The following is a 23883-nucleotide window of genomic DNA, read 5'->3' as shown; positions in this document are numbered from 1 at the left end:
TCAATCGCTGGAATTCTTGATTTCATTTTCTCACGGTTGGGAGAGGGTTTACTGGATGCGGTGTCAATAATTCCATCTTCTGCACTACCACTTTGCATTTTGAGTCCTTTTTTTGAGTACATATAAATACATTTACATATTAGCTATTGAATCACTTTGGGATATCAACCACTCCTTCAAACGTCAAACACCGGCCCCGAGTGGCCGTATACAGGGTCTCTATCGAACCAGCGGACAGACTTGACCGAGTCTACCTTCCCAGCGTCCTCTTCTCCTCCATAGCACATGTCCCACTGCTTTCCAGGCGGATATGCGCCGACCATGGCAAAGCCTCCATCCACGTCCTCGAGCAGCCGGTGACTTACTCCTGCAGGGACAATGATCACATCCCCCCTTGACACAGTCGGCTCGTACCTGTCTGGATTCTGCTCGTGGCCGAAGCACAACTTGGCCCTTCCCGCCACGACGCCGAGTACTTCGTGTGTGGTTGAGTGGAAGTGATCTGTGGTATACATCGAGTACGTCCACTGGGGAGTGACCGCACCAACAGTGTCCAGGTGCTTTCGGACCTCATCGGAAGAGGCAAAGTCAAACACTGAATGATAGATGAGCAGAGGCTTGGACTGGAGAGAGGTGTTGGGGATGTCCCTCCAGGCTGGGATCAAGCATTTCGTGACCTGCAACTCCGGCAAGGGTCTGACCATCTTCTCCATCTTCTCCATCCTATATTGAAGACTGAACAGTGATATAGAACAGCAATAGTCCTGTCCATCAGACTTCGTCTTCTCTGTCTCTGTTGCAAAACAACGTCATCTTCCCGAGTGTTATCGATAAGGGGAAAAGTGCGTGTCTTACCTAAGCGCTGTGCAGCCTGCGCCTTCTCCCTCACTTTGACTCTCTCTCTCTCTTCTCTTCTTCTCTTCTCTCTTCCTCTCCCTCGCTATCTCGACCTCTATCAAGTCTCCTCTTCTGCCTGCTTGGCCTCTCAAGCTCCTCGAAGATAGACAGCAGTCGACAGCTTCCCTTCCATCTCGCTGCCTGGCAGATACCGTGCCAGCGTGCCAGATCTACGGACATCTATCGTTGTCCTGGCCTCCCCTGAAACATACTTCTCTCCCCGTCATCCCACCAACACGCTCAATCTGCTGGTCTCTACTGGCTCTTCTACTCGCCATATATCTTTAGGACTCTCGCTGGCCGGCTGCTCCTAGCACAGCACACGCCTACGAGCTCAGTTGATCCCTTCTTACTCCGCTAGCCAGCGCTCTTCTCCGCCATCCAGGCACCTGTTCTCGCTTCGAGGTTGGTCGCGGGCTCCCCCACGTCACAGCCGACGATATACTAAAAGCACCGTCTTGCTCGCAGAACGCATACAGGAACGGCAGATATGCCTCCCTCGAGGTTTGCGGCGCCTCACCGAGATGACCTTGACGAGACGTGAGTGGAGCTGATTCAACCAGTAGCCGGAGTCGGATATTGACTGACCATGTTCTTCTACCTGTTTAGATGGACCTTTCTCGAGCAGGGTATCGAGAGGGTGATGACTGACCTGAACAGCGGCATTGATATGTCATCTGTAAGCTCGACGAGATTGCTCCACTATTCGATCTAGAAATGCTAATATGTCCATTTTTCTAGTATATGGGTGTTTACACGTTAGCTTCCCCCCACCTCATTTAGCCGGATAGAAGTTGACTCGTTACAGTGCTGTTCACAATTTTTGTACCTCCCAAAAAGCTTTCTCGAGCCATTCCTCTTCTTCGCATGGCACGCGAGGCGGTAAGAAATTGCAACTTGAACTTCCTCAAACAAAAGAGCGTAGCACTAACCGTATAAATCCAGCCCATCTGCTCGGAGAGGAGCTCTACAACCTTCTTGGGCACTATCTTTCCCGGCACCTCGAAGGGGTCTACAAAGCCTCTCTCAGCCATTCTGACGAGCCACTCCTTTCGTTCTACATTAGAGAATGGTCCCGTTATACCACCGCCGCGAAATACATCAACCATCTTTTCAGATACCTAAACCGCCATTGGGTAAAGCGAGAAGTCGACGAAGGCAAGAAGGATATCTACGATGTGTACACCCTTCACCTTGTCAGATGGAAGGAGGACTTCTTCAGGCTTGTCCACGAGAACGTCATGAGTGCCGTACTAGGTCTCATCGAGAAGCAGCGGAATGGCGAAACCATCGAACAGTCCCAGATAAAGCACATCGTCGATTCTTTCGTCTCTCTCGGTCTGGATGAAAACGATAATTCCAAGTCGACTCTGGTTGTCTACCAGTACTACTTTGAAAAGCCATTCATCGAGGCCACGCGAGTCTACTATGATAGAGAGTCCAAACGGTTCGTGGCTGAAAACAGCGTCGTGGAATACATGAAGAAGGCGGAACTTCGACTAGAGGAAGAGCGCGCTCGCATCGACCTGTACCTTCACCCGGACGTTACTAAGAATTTGACAGACACCTGTCTGGATGTCTTGGTTACTTCACACTGTGGCTTACTACGGGACGAATTCCAGCCCCTCCTTGACGCCGAACGACAAGACGATCTTGCCAGGATGTACCGACTTCTGTCAAAGATAAAGGATGGCTTGGATCCGTTAAGAAATAGGTTTGAAACTCATGTTAGGAAAGCTGGCCTGTCTGCTATTGCAAAAGTGGCCACTCCAGGCGGCGAAGCTGTTGACCCAAAAGTGTATGTTGACTCTTTACTGCAAGTGCATGGAAAGTACAGATCGATGGTGGACGATGCCTTCGCTGGTGAAACCGAATTTGTTCGATCCTTAGATAATGCCTGTCGTGAATTTGTCAACCGTAACGCTCTTTGCACCACCAGCTCAACCAAATCCCCCGAGCTGTTGGCTAGATACACCGACTCTCTGCTCAAGAAGGGCGCCAAGTCGCCTGAAGAATCAGAGCTCGAGGAGCTCCTCGTCCAGATCATGACCGTCTTCAAATATATCGAAGACAAGGACGTCTTCCAAAAGTTCTACTCTCGAATGCTGGCCAAACGTCTAGTTCATGTCAGCTCCGTATCCGATGACGCTGAGACTAGTATGATCAGCAAACTGAAGGAGGCTTGTGGCTTCGAATATACCAACAAACTCCAACGAATGTTCCAAGATATCCAGATCTCAAAGGATCTCAACACCAACTACCGTGAATGGCAGGAGAAGATTTTCGACGAGGAAGACCGTAAGAAAATGGTCGATCCGCACTTCCAGGTGCTCGGCACTGGCTTCTGGCCTCTCAACCCTCCATCAACGCAATTTATTCCACCTCAGGTTATCAACAAGACCGTCGAACGCTTCAAGTCGTTTTATTTCGACAAGCACAGCGGCCGTAAGCTAACCTGGCTCTGGCAATTATGCAAGGGTGAAATCAAGGCAAACTACGTCAAGAACACGAAGGTCCCCTACACATTCCAGGTATCTACCTACCAAATGGGTATTCTACTTCTATATAACGACAACGATAGCCTAGAGTACTCAGAGATTGAGAAGGCAACTGCTCTCTCTTCTGATATTCTTGATCCCAACCTTGGTATCTTCGTCAAGGCTAAAGTTCTCATCCCTTCACCTGAGAATGCGAAGCCAGGTCCAGGAACCTCATACGTACTGAACTATAACTTCAAAGCGAAGAAGATCAAGGTCAACTTAAACATTCAGGTCAAGTCCGAGCAGAAGCACGAGGCCGAGGATACACACAAGACTGTTGAAGAGGACAGGAAGTTGGTTCTCCAGGTAAGCAGCCACCTACTTACATATTTTATCCTTATTTCCGTTGTTAACCCTAGCTATAGTCTGCCATCGTGCGTATCATGAAGTCCCGCAAGCGCATGAAGCATGTCCAGCTCGTCCAGGAAGTCATCCAGCAAGTCAGCGCCCGCTTCCCACCTAAGATCTCTGACATCAAGAAAAACATTGAAGGGTTGATGGAGAAGGAATACATTGAGCGTCTGGATGGTGATGAAATAGCATATATTGCTTAATTAAACAGCCACTCAATGCTACGTGATCACGAAATAAATACTCATCCATCCATCTGCATTCTTCGGTACACACTTCCTCCTCTTCCTCTTCCTTCTTATTCTTTCTCCTCCTCCTTCCCTCCCTCCCTATTTGTATCATAGAGGTGGATTTCTGTTGCTCGTTTGCAAAAGTCATTACGCGTAACTAAACACAAACAACGAAAGCGATCGGTTGAGGAGAGTCTTAAAACGCTACCGTTGCTGGAAAACCCACATACACCTTCATATCCCCCCTTTCCTCTTTATTTTCCTTTTACAAACTACCATCATTCATCCTGAGCGAGCAGCTAGCCACTTTCACTTTTCCCACGAGATTATTTCCAAATCATACGTACGGAGTACTCTAGAGTACTTTCAAACGAACATAAATCAGTGTCCTCTCTCACTCTATGATCTCCATTCTAATCTTCCATTTACAGTAATACGACTTTTGCTATAAGAATGCTAACAGTTCTATGACGCCAAATCTACTATTATGACTTAACTGCTTCATCCTATATCAAAGTATATGCAAATTACATATGGCCCGAACTAAGCCAACAGTTCCTAATAAAAGGATAACACTTCATCTCTCATGCTAATCATCAAAATATGCAGCTCACTTTGTTCGCGATCCAAAGAAGGGAAAATTATTAGCTTCATTTATGTGCGTGTAGAGGGACGGTAGAAGCCTCGTTGGAAGGAGGCGGATCGTTCTCAGCTAGAGTAGCCGTGGTATCTTTCTCCATCGGTTGGTCGGGTTCATGCTGGAGGCTGTGAGTGGTCTTCTCTACCTCGCCATTCTCCGGTTGAGGCGGCAGATCAACATCTTCCTTTGGTTTCTCTGTGGCTGTGTTGGCCGATTTTGTGACTGGGGGGTTGCTAGCGTGTTCATTCAAGCTTCTGTCATTAGCAGACATTGAAACTCTTGGAGTGGTGGTTGTTGGTGATGAGACCGGGCTACCGGTGTTCTTTGTCTGCCATTCTTTCCGCCGATCACTGGCCCAAGAACCCCAGGAGCTAAAATATGCTGATGCTCTCTGACTGGCCGCGGAAACAGTGGATTGGGCCTGTGATAGATCCACAGCTGGCGGCTTGCGTGCGGCGAGCGATGACCATGACGTTGATCCGGATGGGTTCGAAGATGTGGAGTGTCGAGGAGAGGATGGTGTGGGGGAAGAAGGGCCAGGTTCCGATTTATCATTTGGGTCGGCATCGGCTAGTGCCGATTGTCTTGCCCGTTCTTCAATCTTCTTCCTCTGAGCTTCACGCCTTGCTTCAAGCTCAGCCCAGAGGCTGTTAAACGCCGTAGTGACTTTTTGATGACCCGTGGCTAGATGCTTATTTAGCGTTTCGCGGCCTTCGCGTACCCGTTCATCAAGGTGCAGGTCTGCCACCTGTTGTGCTAGTCGTCGTTGGATATCTTCAATCCCTAGCCCTCCGGCACACGGGTGACGAGGTTCGACGACTGAAAATAGCAAGGCGTCAGAAGTAAGTCTGTCGAAAAGAGCAAAGTTGGGAGTTTGGCGCCAGTGTTCTAGGAAATCAAGGTTGAAATCCAACGCAGGGTCGCCATCTATGTCATTTGCTGGTTGTTTCGTTACGCCTCCCACAGTGATTTCATCGTGGTATTTGACACAAGAGATAAGGGCTAGAAGATATTCTTCGAACTGAAGACGAATAAACTCTTCCGATCCTAGGTAGCCGTGTGTTTTCGGTCTTGCAGGATGCGCATCGTCCCAGGTTTCGTTTATTGTCTGGGTAAGGAAATCAATCCATCGACGATCTGCGGCGGAAAGGGAGAGAGCTGCTCGTAGAGACGGAGACGAGATATTGACTGTATCCTCATCAAGCTACATATTGTTGTCAGCGATCTCTGGAGCAATTTGGGGGGAAGAGAAAGAGATGGGAAAGTTACATTTATTAGAATATCACTATATCGATCCTTTTGCTGCAGGAGTAACGAGTTGGTAGAGCCGACAAGATATGATTTCGTTCCGTAGTCGGCGAGGAGGTCCAGCTGTTGAAGAGGCGTATATGGCCCAAACATGCTTCCCTTGCCAAATATCTGAAGGGGCAGCCCCATGTAAGCAAGCACTAAATGGCAAATGTTAACCAGACGAACGGCCTTCCCCCATTGCTAGAAACGGGTTCCATACATGAGCTCCTCTCACTCGTTTTAAGCGAGCTTGGTTTTTTGACCGACTGGGCATATGTATCGTATGCCGGGTCCGCGCAGTCTTGAAGATTATGGATAAGGCCGGGTATCAAGGAAATTAATGAGAATTGTATCATGCATAAACGCTCGCATCTGGAACCAAAAAATAACATCTAAAGAGCGAATTAGCAAATGGTGGTCGGCATTGCCATATACTGAAGGGTTGAGAGCATACTTTGGGTTGTAACAATAAACATTTAAACAAAACTAGAGTCTGGTGCTTGAATTCGTGTATCATTTCTCGTAGCGAAAGGCCCAAATGCTCGTCCTTGTGTATGTCTTCATTTTTCAAGCTTATCTTCAAGCTCTCCCAGAATTTCTACCGGCATAAATTAGCTACTTCTCAATGTTTATAGCACAGACCGACTTACCTGGAGGATATCCGTATCCGTAAAGTCACTGCGAAGGTCAGTACTCATCCATCAACCCTATATAGAGGTCTAAACCAGCAATTCATACCGCTGAGCAAACCAGGCCGACGTAACGATCGATAGCTTCTCCCGCAGCTGGCCCAGATGGCGCGGCTCGTTTATAATTGCCACCACTGCCTTCTGCACCGTCGACCTCGTCACGTCTGCTGGACGGTTTATCAACTTATCCGAGTCGAGCTGCGTGGTGCACGATATTCCGAACAGGGAGGTAGCCGGTGTATCTTCGGTCGCCTTGCATTGCAGCGTGAAGTAGGAGAAGTCTTCCGTAGATCTATCACAACCGAGTAAAAGGGTAAGTGAGCTGTTCTACCCCAAGCTATACACCAGACAGGAAATGTTCCATACGCATGCGCTCCGTCCGACAGTGCCATGAACGGCAGCAATGCCCAATCATTCTTCTGCACCGGGTCGACTCCATCGTCGCAGAACCAGAACTCGACTTCGGGCCCCCTATATTGGTGACGGCAGTTAGCTTATAGATCTCTAGACAGTACGCGTATGTATATGCATGGGCAGTCTGGTCTGGTTTTGGTGGGACAAGCAAAATCACCTTGCATGATGGAAATCGACCACGAGCACGATAGGCTCCTGGTGGACTTTACCGCCGCCCATGTCACAGCTTCATTGAAAGATGCAGTGTATCGACACGACCAGACGGCGCTTTTCCGTCTCTTTTGCCTGCTGTCTTGTTCATCTAGATGTTCATGGTCGGTTGCTATGTATGTTATGCATGCATGCAGGGAACCTCGGACGGTGAGATAGATTTTCCATCCCGGCGGGTTTCTCATCTTACTCTACATATATTACTCTACATATACGGAATATCTACAGAAGAGTATCGTTAAAAGGATGGAGTATGATGCTTGATATATGTAGTATCTTTGAGCTCTAATATCCAGAACTAGGTCATGCCCCGAGTCACCACATATATATAACATGGCATGAACACGAGTTCGACCAGCCATGCAAGCCGAGATCAAGAACAAGACCAGCTCGACAGTTCATTGACAGTCCATCGACAGTCCATCGACACGCGTAAGGCAAACCGGGTCGGGGTTCTCGGTCTTCTCCTTTTCTCCCATCAGCCTTCCCGACGTGTACTCGTGTGTCTCTGTTTTTTCAACTTTTTTTCACTGGGTTTTCTTTGCTTTGTTTTTTTACTGTACAATGTATGGTGGTTTTCTTGCACAGGTCGAGTGTTGCCTCTTTTTCACAGCCAGGCCAATAGAAGGTTGGGCCGGCCGGGAAGGGGGAGACGACAAAAAAGCCACAGCAAACAACCAGGAACATGCAGAGAAAAAAGAAAAGAAACAAAAACAGGCACGAGAAAAGAAAAGAAAAGAAAAGCACAAAAAATAGGGAGGAATAAAAAGAATGAGATAATGCCGGATATAAGATAGTGCGACTAGATGTAGGTATGAGGAAAGATGAAAAATAACATCGCGGTCTCGTAAATAATTCCAATTCCCAGAATCAACTCCCCAAGGTTGACTCGTATCCATCCCTTAAAAAAAGAAGAAGAAGAAAGAGAAGAAGCGGTGACGTCGGTTAGCTAATAACCCTTAGAGAAGAGTAGAAGCTGGAATGGACGATGATCAATGGCCACGCGTATATCATGTGTCTTTTTGCGTAAGAGAAAAATATTAGCAATTAAAGCTGGCCGGGCTGGCCGTCTTCCGTCTTCCGTCTTCCGTTCGTCGTGACGAATGATCGCCTAGTCACGTTCTCCTTTCAATAGTTTCTGTGTCATTCGGCGTTGTCTCAAGTGTTTCATTTATTGAGGGGGGGGGGGGCCATCATTCCATAGACGCTGCTGCGGCGACCATATCTATTGGCGGCGGCTGGGGCTGGGTGTACTCCTGCGTAACCTGGTCGACGTTGTGGTAGTCGAGTATCTCAGAGTACCTGTAAAGAACCGTCAGTATTGGTGGTTAACGGTAATTTGGTGGCTTGTGGCTGAAGGGTGGCTTACATCATGATCTTCCAACTATCGACGGGTAGGTCTGCGTCGTTGAACGACCAGTCGAACCGTTCGCCTGCTTCGGGCTCGTCGGTTGGATCATGGTAGGGTGCAAGGTATTCATGGGTCAGAGCCTGGCCGGCACGAGTACGCGCTCTGGGGTCGAAGACCAGCATCTTCTCAAGTAGATCGACAGCTGGGGAGGGGAAGTTGGTTAATCGCGTGTCCACAATTATGATGTACCTTGTATGACATACCTAGGGGGTCTGCGTCCTTGAACTTCTGACTTAGCGGTTGGCGTTCTCGCTTGGGAAGAGACTGGACGAATTGGAGGGTCTGGAGGTGGTTAGCCGATGCATGCAAAAAAGGGTAGTATGAGATGGGGGCGGGGAACATACGTTGGCACTGCCGATTGTCTGGATGACTTCGTCCGGCGGCGTACCGAGCAGCTCGGTGATGATGGAGAACTGGTTGACATGGTCCTTGCCAGGGAACAACGGTCTACCCGTCAACATCTCGGCAAATATGCAGCCCGCACTCCATACGTCAACCTCGACGTCGTATTTCTGCCATGTCAACATGATCTCGGGAGCACGGTAGTATCTCGTGGAGACGTAACCTGTCATCTGCGGGTCCTGTACACGGGCCAGGCCAAAGTCACAGATCTTGAGGTCACAGTTCTCGTTGATTAGGATATTGCTTGGTTTTAGGTCGCGGTGGACAACGCCGGCGGAGTGGACGTATTTGAGGCCTCTCTGCTAACGTTAGCTCTGTATATACATATAATATGGGGTACGTACGAGAATCTGGTATAGAAAGTACTGGATGAACTGCTTCTCGAGCGGACGAGAGGTGAGTAGTCGATGGAGATCTGTGCCCAGTAGCTCGGTCACAAAGTATCTGAGACGACCGTCAGCGATGGCCGTCGGTATCTCGACAGCGGCATACATACATATCCTCGAGTGGCGAGATGAAGATGTCACTTAAGCTGATGACCTGCGGGGTGTAAGCCATAGGTATAGACAAGGGAGAGGGTATCGTACGTTCTCATGTCGTAGGTGTTTGAGCAGCTTGAGCTCTCGGTAGGTCCTCTTGGCCAGCACCGGGGTACTGAACGGCTTCATGATCTTCTTGACAGCCACGGCCTGTTCGGTCAATTGGTCTCTCGCTGAGCTATGAGCCTGTTAGTTGATGCTGGTCGATTCAGGATATATCAAGCCAGAGGCGGGGGACGTACCAGACAAGACCGAAAGCACCCATCCCCACCGGCTGCAGGTCGGTGTACCTATAACAGTCAGATAAGCCTGTCCATCTTCTCGTCTTCTTCTCTTCTCGTCAAAGAACGTACCTGGTGGTGATTTCGAAGGTGGTGCCGAAGATCTGGGCGCGAACGAACTCTGCCATTGTGCTTGACAGGCCGAGCCAGCAGCAACTATAGGATGCGAGGGTGTTCTGTCGACCCGAGGAGCTGTCTGGCGTCTGGCGTCTGGCTTCTGGCTGTCAGACTGTGTCGCAGATCGTGAGATGGGTGGGATGAAGATGGACGGAGGAGGACGAAGAAGTTGGCGGTGGTGGCGGTGGACGTGGAGGAGGGGCCATGGACGAGCGGGCGAAACGTGGGAAGTGGAAAAGGTAAGCAACCCTAAACAATATCCGCACAGCTAAGAGCTGGGTATACAGCGGCTTTCTATCCCCGGCAGCGATGGAGATACGGAGATGGGTTCTATGGTATGGAGATGATGAGATATGTTCTTCATGGATAGCTAACCTACACCATCACTCCGTATACTACATACTACACCATCTACACCATCTACACCATTATACTACACTACATACTACACCATCTACACTACACTACACCATAACTACCTCTACTGGATACCGTTGATAATGCCCCTGCTGACAGGATGGACAGGGCAGTTCGCCTCCCCGTCGCCACCGCACTGTCGCCTCCATGCAGACTACGAGTCGATCGAAGCAGAGCTTGAGCTTGGAACCGTTAACCTAATACGGTGCAGGCCATGCCGACACAGCATCCGGGCCAACAGACAGGGCGCGGCATCATGATTACCAGGGCCCGAAACGCCATGTTCATCGCCAGCACATACCCAAGAACAGCTAGTGATTGCCATTGTTCTCATGTTCTAATAGGGTTTGCGGATGGGAGGAACGCGCCGCCATCAACGTGGACTGGCCGGGATCATCGACATGATTAGACGGAGTACACCAGGAGTACCCTAAACAAAGAAACGGCCTAGCAAAGATATCTCATGAAACAAGACAGACAAAGCGAAGGAAAACAGCGTGGTGTCTCCCCCTTGCCAGCCTGGAGCCAAGGCTGAAACGAGTTACTCCTGCCAGCCATGGCGAGGTCGAGCGCCTGGTTGGCCGGCTGTACCTGCTAGGGCGACGCCAGGCATCGGCGATGGACGGGTTGCGGTTTCAGAGCCACGCGGGAGTGCTGAGCTGCTACCTCTGGTGTCGGAAGGGTTTGACTACGCAGAGACAGCAGATAGTACGGAGTATCCAGGAGGCAAAAGGGGACCAATTCAACCAGCAGTCCAGCGATGCCGGAGAATATCAGGATGTCCCTCGTCTATACTTCAGGAGAGGCAACCCTGCCGCTCCCACATGGCTGGCCTGGAAGCGAGCGGTGCTAAGCTAGGGACAAGACGGCGAGAGAGCCTTAACAGTGCTCTTAAGGCCTAATGCGAGTCATACAGATCACCCGTGTTCTCCTCTCCTATCGACCTCTGTCCTCCTCTCCCTGTGTCTCTCTTGTCTCTTATAGTATATGCGTAATCTATGTATGTAACAGGCCGTAATGGCAGGAGTCGCAGGGCGGGAAACACGCCCAAGGGACGCCCAGGCAAGCGGGTAATGGTGGGTAATACGCTTACCTAACCCCAGCCGCACGCCCGCAAGCCCGCCAGGCCGCTCTGGGACGGGGCCCCGGGCTTCCCAGTCACGGCAGGGCTCCCCGCGAGATCTCTACCACTACACTACAGCAGACATCACTACACCAGACAAGACACTACACCAGACATACACTCCAGACAAGACACTGCGACAGACACTACACACTACACACGACAGACACACTGCGAAGACGACGACGACTACGACAACGAATACATGCGCTGCTGGCCTTGATACTCTCCGCCTGGGTCTCCGGCCCAGGATCCACAGGTCCATCGCCATCTCGAGGACTGAACAGGACGAGCAGGACGAGCAGGAGGAAAGACGAAGGACGACGGCTGACGGACGACAGGCTGACGGCGACTGAAGACAGAGCTGGGACAGCTGGATTGTTCAACAAAGCGGTCCTGGCCTTTGTTCTGCGTTCGCACGCCTCACCTCCCCAACCTGACACCAACCACCTACGACCTTCACCCATCTCCCATACACGCCGTACCCCGATCACCGCATCAACGCTGGGACTGCCATCACTACACTATCCGATCAGCCACCGTGTCTCCGCCGGGAAGGATGGGAGGATGTCTGAGTTCGACCGGCGTCGGGTCGGACGAGATCGCGGAGCAGAAAAAGAAGAGCCAGGCCATAGACAGAGTCCTGGAAGAAGACATGAAGCGGCTCAAGAAGGAGTGCAAGATACTGCTCCTCGGTGTGTTTCTTTTCCCTTCCTTTTTTCCATGTTTTGTCACTTTGTGGTGAAAATATTAACGGCAGCAGGTTCCGGAGAGAGCGGCAAGTCGACCATCGTAAAACAGATGAAGATTATCCACCAGAACGGCTACACGGTCGAAGAGCTCTCCATGTACCGTCTGACAGTATACAAGAACCTGCTCGACTGCGCCAAGTCGCTCGTCTGGGCCATGCATCAGTTCGAGATACAGCCGTCTAGCGCCAAAGTGAGAGACTTTATGGACTACCTGCTCGACTACAACGTCGACCCGGACCCCAATGTCTCCCTCGAGCTCAAGGTGGGGGATGCAATCACATATCTCTGGAACGACCCCAGCATACCGGCCGTCCTCGAGCGCCAGAACGAGTTCTATCTCATGGACTCTGCCCCATAGTGCGTTCTCTATTCTATTTACTCTCTATCTACAGCTAACATGGAATAGCTTCTTCGAGGAGGCAAAGCGGATAACGACGCCGGACTACATACCCAACGAAGCAGACGTCCTGCGCGCCCGAACAAAGACCACCGGTATCTACGAGACCAGGTTCACAATGGGCCAGCTAAGCATCCAGTACGCATCATCCCTCCCTGCGAGATATATATCTTCCTAACAGTTAGTGCAGCATGTTCGACGTAGGCGGACAACGAAGTGAGCGCAAAAAGTGGATCCATTGCTTCGAGAACGTCACCTCTATAATCTTCTGCGTCGCCCTCAGCGAGTACGACCAGGTCCTGCTCGAGGAAAGCAACCAGAATCGCATGATGGAGAGTCTCGTCCTGTTCGACTCCGTCGTCAACTCGCGCTGGTTCATGCGCACCTCCATCGTCCTCTTCCTCAACAAGGTCGATCTCTTCCGCCAGAAGCTCGGCCGGTCACCGCTAAATAAGTACTTCCCGGACTACTCGGGAGGCAACGACGTCAATCGCGCGGCCAAGTACCTGCTCTGGCGGTTCAACCAGGTCAACCGCGCGCACCTCAATCTCTATCCCCAGTGCGTGTCCATCCCCTCTACATAATTGAATTGTCTATTACCTTAATATTTATATCCATTGTGAATGCTAACTGGCGCAGTCTGACGCAAGCAACCGATACGTCGAACATCCGACTCGTGTTTGCAGCCGTCAAGGAAACCATATTGCAGAACGCACTCAAGGACTCGGGCATATTATAACCGCATCCACCTCCTCCTACTCCTCCTACTCCTCCTACTCCTACTACACTACACTACAACACGACACCTTGATACCATTTCCAACCACCACGACCTCTGGCTTCTACCGGCGTTCCTGTTTACGTTTCCTTTCTCTGTTACGGGACGACACTGTACCGGCGCGGCGCGGCGCGGCGTCCTGTCTTTCCTCGGTTTTCCTACCTTCCATCAGCGAGTTTCATATCTGTGTCTTTTTTCTCTCCAATCTCAAAGTCTCCTCATTTCGTCCTCCTTTCACCTTATGACGTTCTCCACGCCCGCTTTTTACCGTACTTATTTTCTTTCTTATCATTCGGTTAATGCATCTACCCTCGCGACGAACCTACCCACCTGATACTACTACTCTTCCTTTAATTACCACCTCACATGTCTTACCACCGGCTTATTTCTTTTCTCTTTTCCCTTTTCTCTCTTCACTTCTGCACCAAAAACGACCTACCTCCCACTTTGTCTTGTCTTGTCTTTATTCTGATGATGTACGAGAAACCGTCTCTCTCGGCTTGGCCTGTGATGAGGCTTCGGGCTGGGTTGATCTGATTGATTCTACTTTATTTCTGAGTGATTTTGTTTACACTAGTACGTGATGTGTGCCACTACTACTACATTACTTCTTTTTCTCTACTTCCTCTACTTCTACTTCCTCTTCCCTTCCTCTACTTCTCTTCTCCTAGGGGTAAATATGCCAGCATGGTCTATCTAGATTAAGTTTTATCAAGCAGCTTCACTACAATACGGAAAAGACGCACTCTCGTCCCTTTTCGTCCCTTTTCGTCCCTTTCTGCAGCGGCCGATGGTTGGCTGAGCGATTTCCCTGTCCCTGCATCTGCTTTGTTGGAAGTTGGAGTGGCGCTCCACCAACTCCACTGACTTCTTCCATCCATCCATGTAACTATCTTCATCTCCATCTCCATCTTGTGTATGCCTTATCTTATCTCGGCACGGAAGAACCAGGTCCGATATGCCGACGCGTATACAGTTGATATAAGTTGATATAGAGGATAAGTCGATATAGAGTAAGTCGAGATAGACATGTCTGTATATATAGATATAAGTATATATATATAGCTGTCGGTCTAACGTAGGGAACAAGGATACTTACCTGCTCGCGCGTCTGGCCCGTCGAAGCTGCAGCCCGGCGAACTCAAAGGCTCCAGGTCTCACTCAGTTCCCGGAGCTTGCTTTGCTCGCCACCATGAGGATGCTTGCTTGCACTTGCTTGGATATGCTGGCATGCAGGCGGTTAGGTAGCTAGCAGGCTGTGCGACTTCTTATCTACCCCTCCTCTCCCTTTTCTCTTCTTCTCTTCTCTCAACTCTTCCTCTCTCATCCTCTCCTCACTCTACATCTATCCATCTATCCCTATCACGTACGATGGCTCCAGGCGTTGAAACTGCTCCGGCGCTCCGCGAACGCCGGCCGTCCGTGGGAGTTCCCCATTCAGACCTCCAGGGCCCCGTCGGACCGGGCTTCAGTCGCCCAAAACACAAGCGAACCTTCACCGGCTTCGGGCCAAAGGAATTCAAGTCCGTCGAGGCCAGCATCCCTGAGCCTCAGAGAGCGGCGTGAGTGCTCCTATAACTGTTAATCGTGGTTGATGCTCGTGGTTGATGCTGATCGTTGTAGATGGAAGAAATACGTATGTGAAGTGCTCGAGGTTGCGTACCCAGCTGACGTCTGTAGTCTCCCAAGGAGTTCAGCACCAAGGAGGAGTTCGAGGTACGTCTTCTATATACCATCTATCATCTATTATTAGCTAACGTCTACAGTCGGAAGTGGTTCGTCATGTCGAGACCAGCTTGGCCCGCTCTATATTCAACTGCGATGAAGTGTACGGCCACCACCTTTCCTGTCGAATATAGCTAACGATTCCTAGAGCTGCATACTCTGCCACTGCGCTGGCCTTCAGAGACCGTCTGATCATCGACTGGAACAAGACACAGCAGCGTCAGACCTTCAAGGACCAGAAGCGTGTCTACTGTACGTCTGAGATGATGACCTAAAAAAGTTGGTGCTGACGATATCTAGATCTCTCTCTAGAGTTCCTCATGGGCCGGGCACTCGACAATGCCATGCTGAACGTGGGATTGAAGGATCTGGCAAAGGGTAAGGGTTGGTCCTGTTATCAACTGAGATGCACGGCTGACGTCATTTGTATAGGTGGACTCGACGATCTCGGCTTCCGAGTCGAAGACATCATCAAACAGGAGAATGACGCCGCACTGGGCAACGGTGGCCTCGGGAGACTGGCAGCATGCTTCCTCGACAGTTTGGCCTCCATGAACTACCCGGCTTGGGGCTACGGGCTGCGGTACAGATACGGTATCTTCAAGCAAGAGATCGTCAATGGCTACCAGATCGAGGTCCCAGACTACTGGCTCGACTTCAACCCCTGGGAGTTCCCACGCCACGACGTCACGGTCGACATCCAGTTCTACGGATGGGTGCGCAAGTACCAGGACGAGAGCGGCAAGACCGTCCACTCCTGGCAGGACGGAGAGATCGTGCAGGCTGTGGCATATGACATGCCCATCCCCGGATACCAGACTCCCACCACCAACAACCTCCGCCTGTGGTCGTCAAAGGCTGCCAGCGGAGAGTTCGACTTCCAGCGTTTCAATGCCGGAGACTACGAGAGCGCTGTCGCCGACGAACAGCGTGCCGAGACCATCTCCGCCGTCCTCTATCCAAACGATAACCTGGATCGAGGCAAGGAGCTCCGTCTGAAGCAGCAGTACTTCTGGTGTGCTGCCTCTCTCTTCGATATCGTACGCAGATACAAGAAGTCCAAGCGACCATGGAGCGAATTCGTAGACCAGGTAGCCATCCAGCTCAATGATACCCATCCAACCCTGGCCATCGTCGAGCTTCAGCGTATCTTTGTCGACGAAGAAGGTCTCGACTGGGATGAGGCCTGGCGCCTCGTCTCCAACACCTTCGGCTACACGAACCATACCGTCCTCCCCGAAGCACTGGAGAAATGGTCTGTCCCGTTGATGCAGAACCTGCTCCCACGCCATCTGCAGATCATCTATGAGATCAACATGGGCTTCCTTCACCAGGTTGAACGCAAGTTCCCCAAGGACCACGATCTCCTAAGCCGGGTTTCCGTCATTGAGGAATCACAGCCCAAGATGGTCCGCATGGCTCACCTTGCCATCATCGGCTCTCACAAGGTCAACGGTGTCGCAGAGCTTCACTCCGACCTTATCCAGTCCACTATCTTCAAGGACTTCGTCGCCATCTACGGGCCTGACAAGTTCGGCAACGTCACCAACGGCATCACCCCGCGCCGCTGGCTACACCAAGCCAACCGCAGACTCTCGGACCTCATCGCTTCCAAACTCGGCGGACATGAGTTCCTCAAGAACCTCACCCTCCTAGACAAACTGGAGGGCTTCATCAACGACAAGGAGTTCAAGGCCGAGTGGGCTGCTATCAAGACCGCCAACAAGGAGCGGTTGGCCAAACACATCCTCGACACCACGGGGGTGCGTGTCAACCCCAAGGCCCTCTTCGATATCCAGGTCAAGCGTTTCCACGAGTACAAGCGTCAACAGCTTAACATTCTCGGTGTCATCCACCGTTACCTCCGCATCAAGGCCATGAGTCCCGAAGAACGCTCCAAGCTTGCTCCCCGCGTGTCCATATTCGGAGGCAAAGCAGCTCCCGGCTACTGGATGGCAAAGACGATCATTCACCTGATCAACAGTGTAGGTGCGGTAGTGAACAATGACAAGGACGTCGGAGACTTGCTCAAGGTCATCTTCATCGAGGACTATAACGTCAGCAAGGCCGAGATCATCTGTCCGGCATCTGATATCAGCGAGCATATCTCCACCGCCGGTACAGAGGCGAGTGGAACAAGTAACATGAAATTCGTCCTCAACGGAGGTCTCATCATCGGAACATGCGATGGTGCAAACGTATGTCCTATCCATCGATTCTATATGTGAAGCAATGTAGTTAACCCTATATCTAGATCGAGATTACCCGCGAAATCGGCGAGCAAAACATCTTCCTCTTCGGCAACCTGTCCGAAGACGTCGAGGAGCTCCGCCACGCCCACGTCTACAACCCAGAGAGCATCACCCTTGACGCCTCTCTCTCCGCTGTCTTCGACGCCATCCGCTCCAACACCTTTGGCGATGCCAGCTCCTTCTCAGCAATCATCGACTCCATCACCGAACATGGCGATTACTACCTTGTCTCCGACGATTTCAACTCCTACGTCAAGACCCATGATATGATCGATGTAGCGTTCAAGGACCAGGAAGGATGGGTGGAAAAGAGTATCCAGAGCGTGGCGAGGATGGGATTCTTCTCATCCGATAGGGCCATTGCGGAATATGCGGAGGGAATATGGAATATAGAGCCGCTGGATGTCACTAACTAGGCTGCTCGTCCGTTATCGTCCCAGTGTGAGACGGCGTTTAAAATACTCTCGTTGATTGTTATTTATTTACTATGCATATGTTCCGTGGCCGTGATGAAAGACATGGTCGCCAATCTATCAGGTTAATCGAGTTCCCTTTCTTCATTGTTAATTCAGTACGGAGTAATAAAATCATTATTTAACCGTCACGCTGGACCTTATGTACACAGAGCAGAGTTGGACGAAGTAGAGAACAAGAAGGGTAAGAGGCCAACCTCACATCTTCCACTGCTCATCAACATCTCCAACTCAGACAGATAATCCATCTGCAAAGGAGTCTACCTAAATTTCACCGAGAGTCCACGATAAGACACCGATCCTCGAAAATTGAAATCCAGACTGGAAGTATACCGACGTCATGCGTATGTTCGTGATAAGGCAAGACGATGTCATTCGAGCGAAGATGTCAACGGCATCCAGCTTTTGATAGCTACTTAGACGTGCCAGGGCCGTGAGACAGTGAGTTCTCTATATGAGTCCATCGCTTTGGCATTTATTAACGCCTGTTTCTTTACCATCGCAGGAAGACATGTCTCTGGCGTGCCCGTTGAGCGTTCTATCCCTATGCATCAGGCATCCGACTCCCGGGTAGCTGGAATTAACCCTGCAAACCTTGCACGGAGGAAGAGGATGTAACGAGGCCTGAGAGTTGTCGACTTGGTATTTTCTTGCTATTTAATTCGTTACGGAGTATATGCATTCAGGCTGACTTTTATATGGCTGCAGGATTCACCACCATCGCCAGCTGGGGTCCTCCCACCACGGATCAGGTGGAGAGCCAACTGATTCAAGAGGGCTAACTCCGTGAATGTTTGAGTTAGAGCTGATTAGCTGCAGAAGAACGAGGTTGCTGCGAGGTTGGATTTCCCTGCAGATTCGGCGACTTGTCAGCCTCAGTGCAGGGATTCGACCTGAAGAACTGCAGGAGGATATGCATGGACGCCACCAAAGAAGGAAAAGAAGGCTCACGGCCTGCTTCGTATACGCGATGCCACATAATACTGGGATGTTTAGACCCTCCCGAATGACATGTTCATGACGCCCACTGGGGAGCTAATCGTCGTATCTTGACGCCCATTAGGCCATGCGCTCCGACTCTGCAGGATCGAGTATGCACGACAAGACCCTTTTCTTGCTTTTGTTTTCTCTTCTTATGATTTTACGTTTCTACTATAACTATGGCCGGCGGGGTTTATTTGCTGGTCAAATTCCCTGAAGTTAGGGAGAACTCAATGGATCTGTTCTTCCCACCCTCTGCGCCGTGTCAAGATGCTTGCCATGGAGCCCCTAAACCTTTTAACGGCACTGATATTGGCTCTTTTTAGCTACTTTGTCATCCAGACGATCTACCGTCTTTATTTCCATCCTCTGAGCAAATTCCCTGGCCCTAAATTGGCGGCAATCGGCCGGTATTATGAGTTCTACTTCAGCGTGATCAAGGGGGGCATGTACATCTGGGAGGTACAGCGCATGCATGAAGAATATGGTGAGAATTTTGTGGCTGTTGGAATTCGAAGCTCACGGCGGGAGAAATAATACATATCCCCTTGCGGTTCATGGCTGATGAAGTTGAAAGGCCCGATTATTCGAATTAACCACCGCGAGCTTCATATCAAAGACTCTCATTACTATGACGAGATATACAGCTCTCGAAAGCAGGATAAAGACTACCACACGGTCTCGGCATTTGGTGTATTCTTGTCTATGATTTCCACCATTGAGCATGAGCACCATCGTCTTCGTCGAGGGCTTTTAAGCAACTTCTTCTCGAAACGAGCAGTGGTCAGCCTTGAGTCCCTTGTTCTAGCAAAGGTCCACCGCGTGGTCGAACGCCTTGAAGAGGCCTTTGCAGAAAACGCCGTTATGCTACTTGATAAACTGTTTGCTGCGTTGGCCGCAGATGTCATCTCAAAGTATGCATATGGACGAAGCCTGGACTGCCTGGAGAGCAAAGACCTGCAAAACGACTTTCGGGATTTTGCAAATGCCAGCCTTCGTTTGGCTCATGTCACTACCTTCTTCCCTACACTGATTTCTCTCTTTAAATCTATACCCGAGTGGATATTGGAAATACTGCAGCCACAAACCGTGGGTATCTTTGCTATGAGGAGGCTTGTCCACGACCAGGCTGTGGCTACTCTCAAGCTAACTAGTCATCCTGACTATAAAGCACCCGAAGGGCCCGAAAAGACCATCTTTCACGCACTTTGTGACCCTTCGGTGCCGGCCAAGGAGAAAGAGATCAAGCGATTGGAAGAGGAGGGGTTCGTTGTCCTCGGTGCTGCTACAGAGACGACGGCAAGAGTACTTACGGTTGGCTCATTCTATCTATACCGCGACAAATCGATACTCTATAAACTACGTGAGGAATTGAAAGGGGTGATGCCACAACCAGACAGCCACATTACCTGGACAAAGTTGGAACAATTACCATATCTGGTATGCTCTATACTCTGTCAGGCATGTTATTAGGGAGTAACTCTAACTGAAAGCCATATAGACTGCATTTATCAACGAATCACTTCGTCTATCCCACGCTCTAGTTCTCCGGCTCCCGCGTGCAGCACGGAACGAGAGTTTGGCATATAAGGATTTCGTGATCCCGCCAGGGGTGAGTTGCAGCTCTCACAGAAACATGAGAAATACGCAGTGACCCATCTAACTATTTCTTGTTCAATGCCTTAAACAGACCCCGGTTAGCCAGTCCTCATACTTTGTTCATATGGATCCAACGATATTCCCTGACCCGGATACATTTGACCCCGAACGCTGGATCCGAGCTACCGAGAGGGGGGAACGGTTGACCAGGTATATTACTTCGTTCACCAAGGGAAACAGAATTTGTCTAGGATTAAAGTGAGCTTTCCCCCGTGGTACCCTCTCCTTCTAAGATACCAAAAGCTGCCTGATTATCGATGCTAATTATGTTCTCCCTGATAGCCTAGCATACTCGGAGCTATATCTCATGTTTGCTGCCATGGCCCGTAAGTTCGACATGGATTTACACGGGACCACGATGGAGGACATTCGAGTGGCGAGGGAGTATGGTATTGGCATGCCGAAACATAGTAACGTCCTTCAAGTTTTTACTAAGGTAACTAATATAGTGGACAAATAGACAACTATTGAGTTCAGAGGGAATCGCTCTCTACTTGGTTTGGGTATTCCGGCGGATGTTGAAATAATGCCAGAAGATATTGTTCCTCAAAAGGAACTTCTGTTAATTGGGCTAAGAAGTAGCGTATAAGCCCTCAATGCAGAACGAATTCATGTATTTAAACTGCTATTCAGTTAATATGTACATTCCGAAATTCCATACTCCAGGCCGGTGTGCCGATGCAATGCTTCGAATGAATGATCGTAGAACAAAAACTGGTACGGGTATGAGATACTCTCAGAATGGGTATATAGATATACATAGGCTTGATGTTTCACTCTCCCATGATCAATGAATATTTATGTCCTTGCACACCTTAATTTAGACCGACTTTGGTATTTGGCGGATGAGGTGTACGTGATAGGACGGCTCCCTATGAGACTAGGGATCTCACATCTGAAGGGGATGAGATATATTCAAATCATCTATGCGGTGGTAAGCTCCTTGACGCGTCGTTCTAGCTCAGGAACGGCCCGAAGCTGAAGATCAATATCCTCTTTTTCACTGTGGAGGATGATGAGTTAGCCATGAAATCACCCTCGGCTGGATATTAATGTACTTACTCTTCAAGTTTTAATCGACGTTCCCAGTCTAAACTGGTAAAGATACAGTGACCTTGACCGTCGAACTGGAGAATCTTTTTATGGTATTTCCACAAACTCCTCCTATGTGAAACAGTCATCAAAGTCACACCAAGCTTCTTAGCAGTTTCGTACATGACTTTCTCAATCTCCAGCGTCACGGATGATGTGCATTCGTCCAAGATGGCGTATTTGGGCTTATGATAGAATAGCCTAGCCATGGCAATTCGTTGTTGAAGACCACCGGACAGCACATCTCGCCACTCCTCCTCCGCATCCCAGCCACCAGGCCTGTCAACGACGGATGAAATTTCAACAATGGATAAAATGTCGTAAAGGTCTGAATCTGTTACTCCCTTGTCATGCATCTCCTTGAGGTCATCAGGATAAGTAACCTGTTGTCGAAGCGTGCCGCGTGACAGGTATGGCCGTTGAGGGATGTAGAAGATATCTTCAAAGGATGGCTTTTTCACAGTACCGCCATAAACAGGCCAGAGTCCGCCGAGGATACGGAATAAAGATGATTTCCCACAACCGTTTGGTCCAACGATAAGAAGATGTTCTCCTGGGTGGACAGTGAATGTTAACTTTTCAACCAAAACATCCCCGTTAGGTGAAATGATGGGTACATCCGTGAACTCGATTGAATCACTTTCGATGATGGTACCACGCTTGCTAAGTACAGCGGCGTTTGAATCCGTTGATGCAGACGAAACCAATTTCTTTTGGAAACGGCCGGCGGTTATGTCGTCCATTACCTCAAGAAGAGATGCCACTCGAGAAGTGTGCCCTGCAAGTTGGGAAATTTCTTTGTATGAGAACATTACTCTACCAAAAGCATCAGAGGACGAGAGAAGTATTCTTCGGTTGGTTACGAAACCTGTTTCGGCATGTTAGCGACGTAAAGTAGGAATAATGGGGAAGAATTTGAACATACTTTCGGTCCTGTCTCCCATTGATGAAGTTATCTGGGCAGGAATCTTGAAAAACACGGGCACACTGCATAGTATCAAGCCCAAAGCACCCCAGAAGTATTTGATAACGAAGTCTTCCATGAACCCATGGTAGAGTCTCCTTCGTAGGATTCGATTAACGTGCTTTATCAGAGTAAAATACCCCTTGTCCAGGGTATCTCTCTCTGACTCGTGGCCATGGTACAGAGCAACTTCTTCACTATAATCGATTAACCTTGTATGCTGGAAGCGGAACTCTCCTTCCAATTTTGCCTCTTCGGCCACATATTTGCCAAAAGGAGGTGTGAGCACTCTCATCGCATTGGCAGATAGCTGGACTAGTAGTGCCATGATAAAAAGTCCCTCCCCACCCACATTTTTGGAAAGAGAGTAATTGTAAATGGCCATGTCGAGAATGGGTTTGGCAAGATTGGAGTATAGTTCCGCTAAACTATTAGAGAATCGCGATATATCCACGGTTATAAGCTGATCAGGGTTTTTGATTCGATCATCTAGTGCCGATAATGCGTAGAAGTTCATGTTCGACAGGTACTGGTTATGGATATGATCCGTCAGACGTTTTCGGTACTGGAGAGCAAGCTGACATTGATGATATAAAAGCTATGAAACAGGAGTTGTCAGTATAGAAAATAATAGGTTAAGCGTGAGAGGCATAGAGGTTACTCACCATTGAATTCGTGAAGGTGGCCGGCACTGCAACCGTCATCCACCATGCCAAAGCCAGAAGAAACTCCCTTCCTTTGCCCCTAACCAAGCTGCTAACAAGTTTCCCATCCAGTTCCGCAACATATAAACTTAACAGTGTCCTCAGAACCAGGAATACCGAATGGCTGATCAGGAGCCGAAGCTCCTTGCTCTTCCAGCCCGGTATTACAATCTTCAGCAAGCGTAGTAGATTCCGCAGAAACTCCCTATTCAGCCCAACCTTTTTCCGGGAAGATCCGCCCTCCTTGCCGTTATTGTTACCGTCATCACCAGTAGCACCTGTGGCATCGTCTCCGGCTAGCTTTCGAGTGCCCGCCCTGTTCCCAGCATGTATCTCGGAGGCGGACTTTTGCTCAGCGATAGCGTTATGAATTCGTTTCGCGAGAGCCAGGAAAAGCGTCAGGTAGACGGCGCGGGATATGCCGGTGCGATGTTTAACGTATTTCTTCGTCAGGAGGGATATGATATCCTTGATTGATCGTTCCAGCCCGGCTGGCTGGGAGAGGACTGCCATATTTCTGGGGTATATCAGCAGCAGCCCGCCGCAGCGACTGCC

At 49.8% G+C, this 23883-nt stretch overlaps 7 protein-coding genes across 7 annotated transcripts; 3 read left to right on the top strand and 4 right to left on the bottom strand.

Moving 5' to 3' along the window:
• Window positions 1–176: 176 nt before the first annotated feature.
• Window positions 177–722, bottom strand: GIQ15_05310 (cupin domain-containing protein; the record flags this gene model as incomplete). The annotated part of the gene is made up of 1 exon (XM_033552727.1): window positions 177–722. The coding sequence occupies one exon, from the start codon at window positions 720–722 to the stop codon at window positions 177–179; it is 546 nt and encodes a 181-aa protein (XP_033406457.1).
• A 665-nt stretch (window positions 723–1387) lies between these two features.
• On the top strand, window positions 1388–3991 carry GIQ15_05309 (Cullin; the record flags this gene model as incomplete). The annotated part of the gene is made up of 6 exons (XM_033552726.1): window positions 1388–1437; window positions 1507–1576; window positions 1639–1655; window positions 1706–1779; window positions 1843–3743; window positions 3803–3991. The coding sequence occupies 6 exons, from the start codon at window positions 1388–1390 to the stop codon at window positions 3989–3991; spliced, it is 2301 nt and encodes a 766-aa protein (XP_033406456.1).
• Window positions 3992–4668: 677 nt separating this feature from the next.
• On the bottom strand, window positions 4669–7270 carry GIQ15_05308 (uncharacterized protein; the record flags this gene model as incomplete). Its single annotated transcript, XM_033552725.1, has 6 exons — window positions 4669–5862; window positions 5928–6149; window positions 6599–6626; window positions 6687–6929; window positions 7004–7108; window positions 7209–7270. 6 exons carry the CDS (start codon window positions 7268–7270, stop codon window positions 4669–4671), a joined length of 1854 nt encoding a protein of 617 aa, XP_033406455.1.
• Window positions 7271–8454: 1184 nt separating this feature from the next.
• Window positions 8455–10022, bottom strand: GIQ15_05307 (CMGC/MAPK/P38 protein kinase; the record flags this gene model as incomplete). The annotated part of the gene is made up of 9 exons (XM_033552724.1): window positions 8455–8563; window positions 8631–8814; window positions 8876–8954; window positions 9017–9373; window positions 9419–9518; window positions 9571–9614; window positions 9662–9791; window positions 9856–9903; window positions 9967–10022. The coding sequence occupies 9 exons, from the start codon at window positions 10020–10022 to the stop codon at window positions 8455–8457; spliced, it is 1107 nt and encodes a 368-aa protein (XP_033406454.1).
• A 2088-nt stretch (window positions 10023–12110) lies between these two features.
• On the top strand, window positions 12111–13439 carry GIQ15_05306 (guanine nucleotide binding protein alpha subunit; the record flags this gene model as incomplete). The annotated part of the gene is made up of 5 exons (XM_033552723.1): window positions 12111–12246; window positions 12315–12660; window positions 12710–12838; window positions 12891–13259; window positions 13340–13439. The coding sequence occupies 5 exons, from the start codon at window positions 12111–12113 to the stop codon at window positions 13437–13439; spliced, it is 1080 nt and encodes a 359-aa protein (XP_033406453.1).
• Window positions 13440–19179: 5740 nt separating this feature from the next.
• GIQ15_05305 (benzoate 4-monooxygenase cytochrome P450) lies at window positions 19180–21028 on the top strand (the record flags this gene model as incomplete). The annotated part of the gene is made up of 6 exons (XM_033552722.1): window positions 19180–19396; window positions 19487–20349; window positions 20411–20521; window positions 20600–20718; window positions 20851–20957; window positions 21018–21028. The coding sequence occupies 6 exons, from the start codon at window positions 19180–19182 to the stop codon at window positions 21026–21028; spliced, it is 1428 nt and encodes a 475-aa protein (XP_033406452.1).
• Window positions 21029–21492: 464 nt separating this feature from the next.
• GIQ15_05304 (uncharacterized protein) lies at window positions 21493–23841 on the bottom strand (the record flags this gene model as incomplete). The annotated part of the gene is made up of 5 exons (XM_033552721.1): window positions 21493–21571; window positions 21631–21732; window positions 21784–22528; window positions 22586–23222; window positions 23290–23841. 5 exons carry the CDS (start codon window positions 23839–23841, stop codon window positions 21493–21495), a joined length of 2115 nt encoding a protein of 704 aa, XP_033406451.1.
• Window positions 23842–23883: the final 42 nt, after the last annotated feature.

This window comes from Arthroderma uncinatum, assembly GCF_011692745.1.
Source record: "Arthroderma uncinatum strain CBS 119779 chromosome Unknown scaffold3, whole genome shotgun sequence".
Lineage (NCBI taxonomy): Eukaryota > Fungi > Ascomycota > Eurotiomycetes > Onygenales > Arthrodermataceae > Arthroderma > Arthroderma uncinatum.
This window is presented reverse-complemented; position numbering and strand designations above follow the sequence as displayed.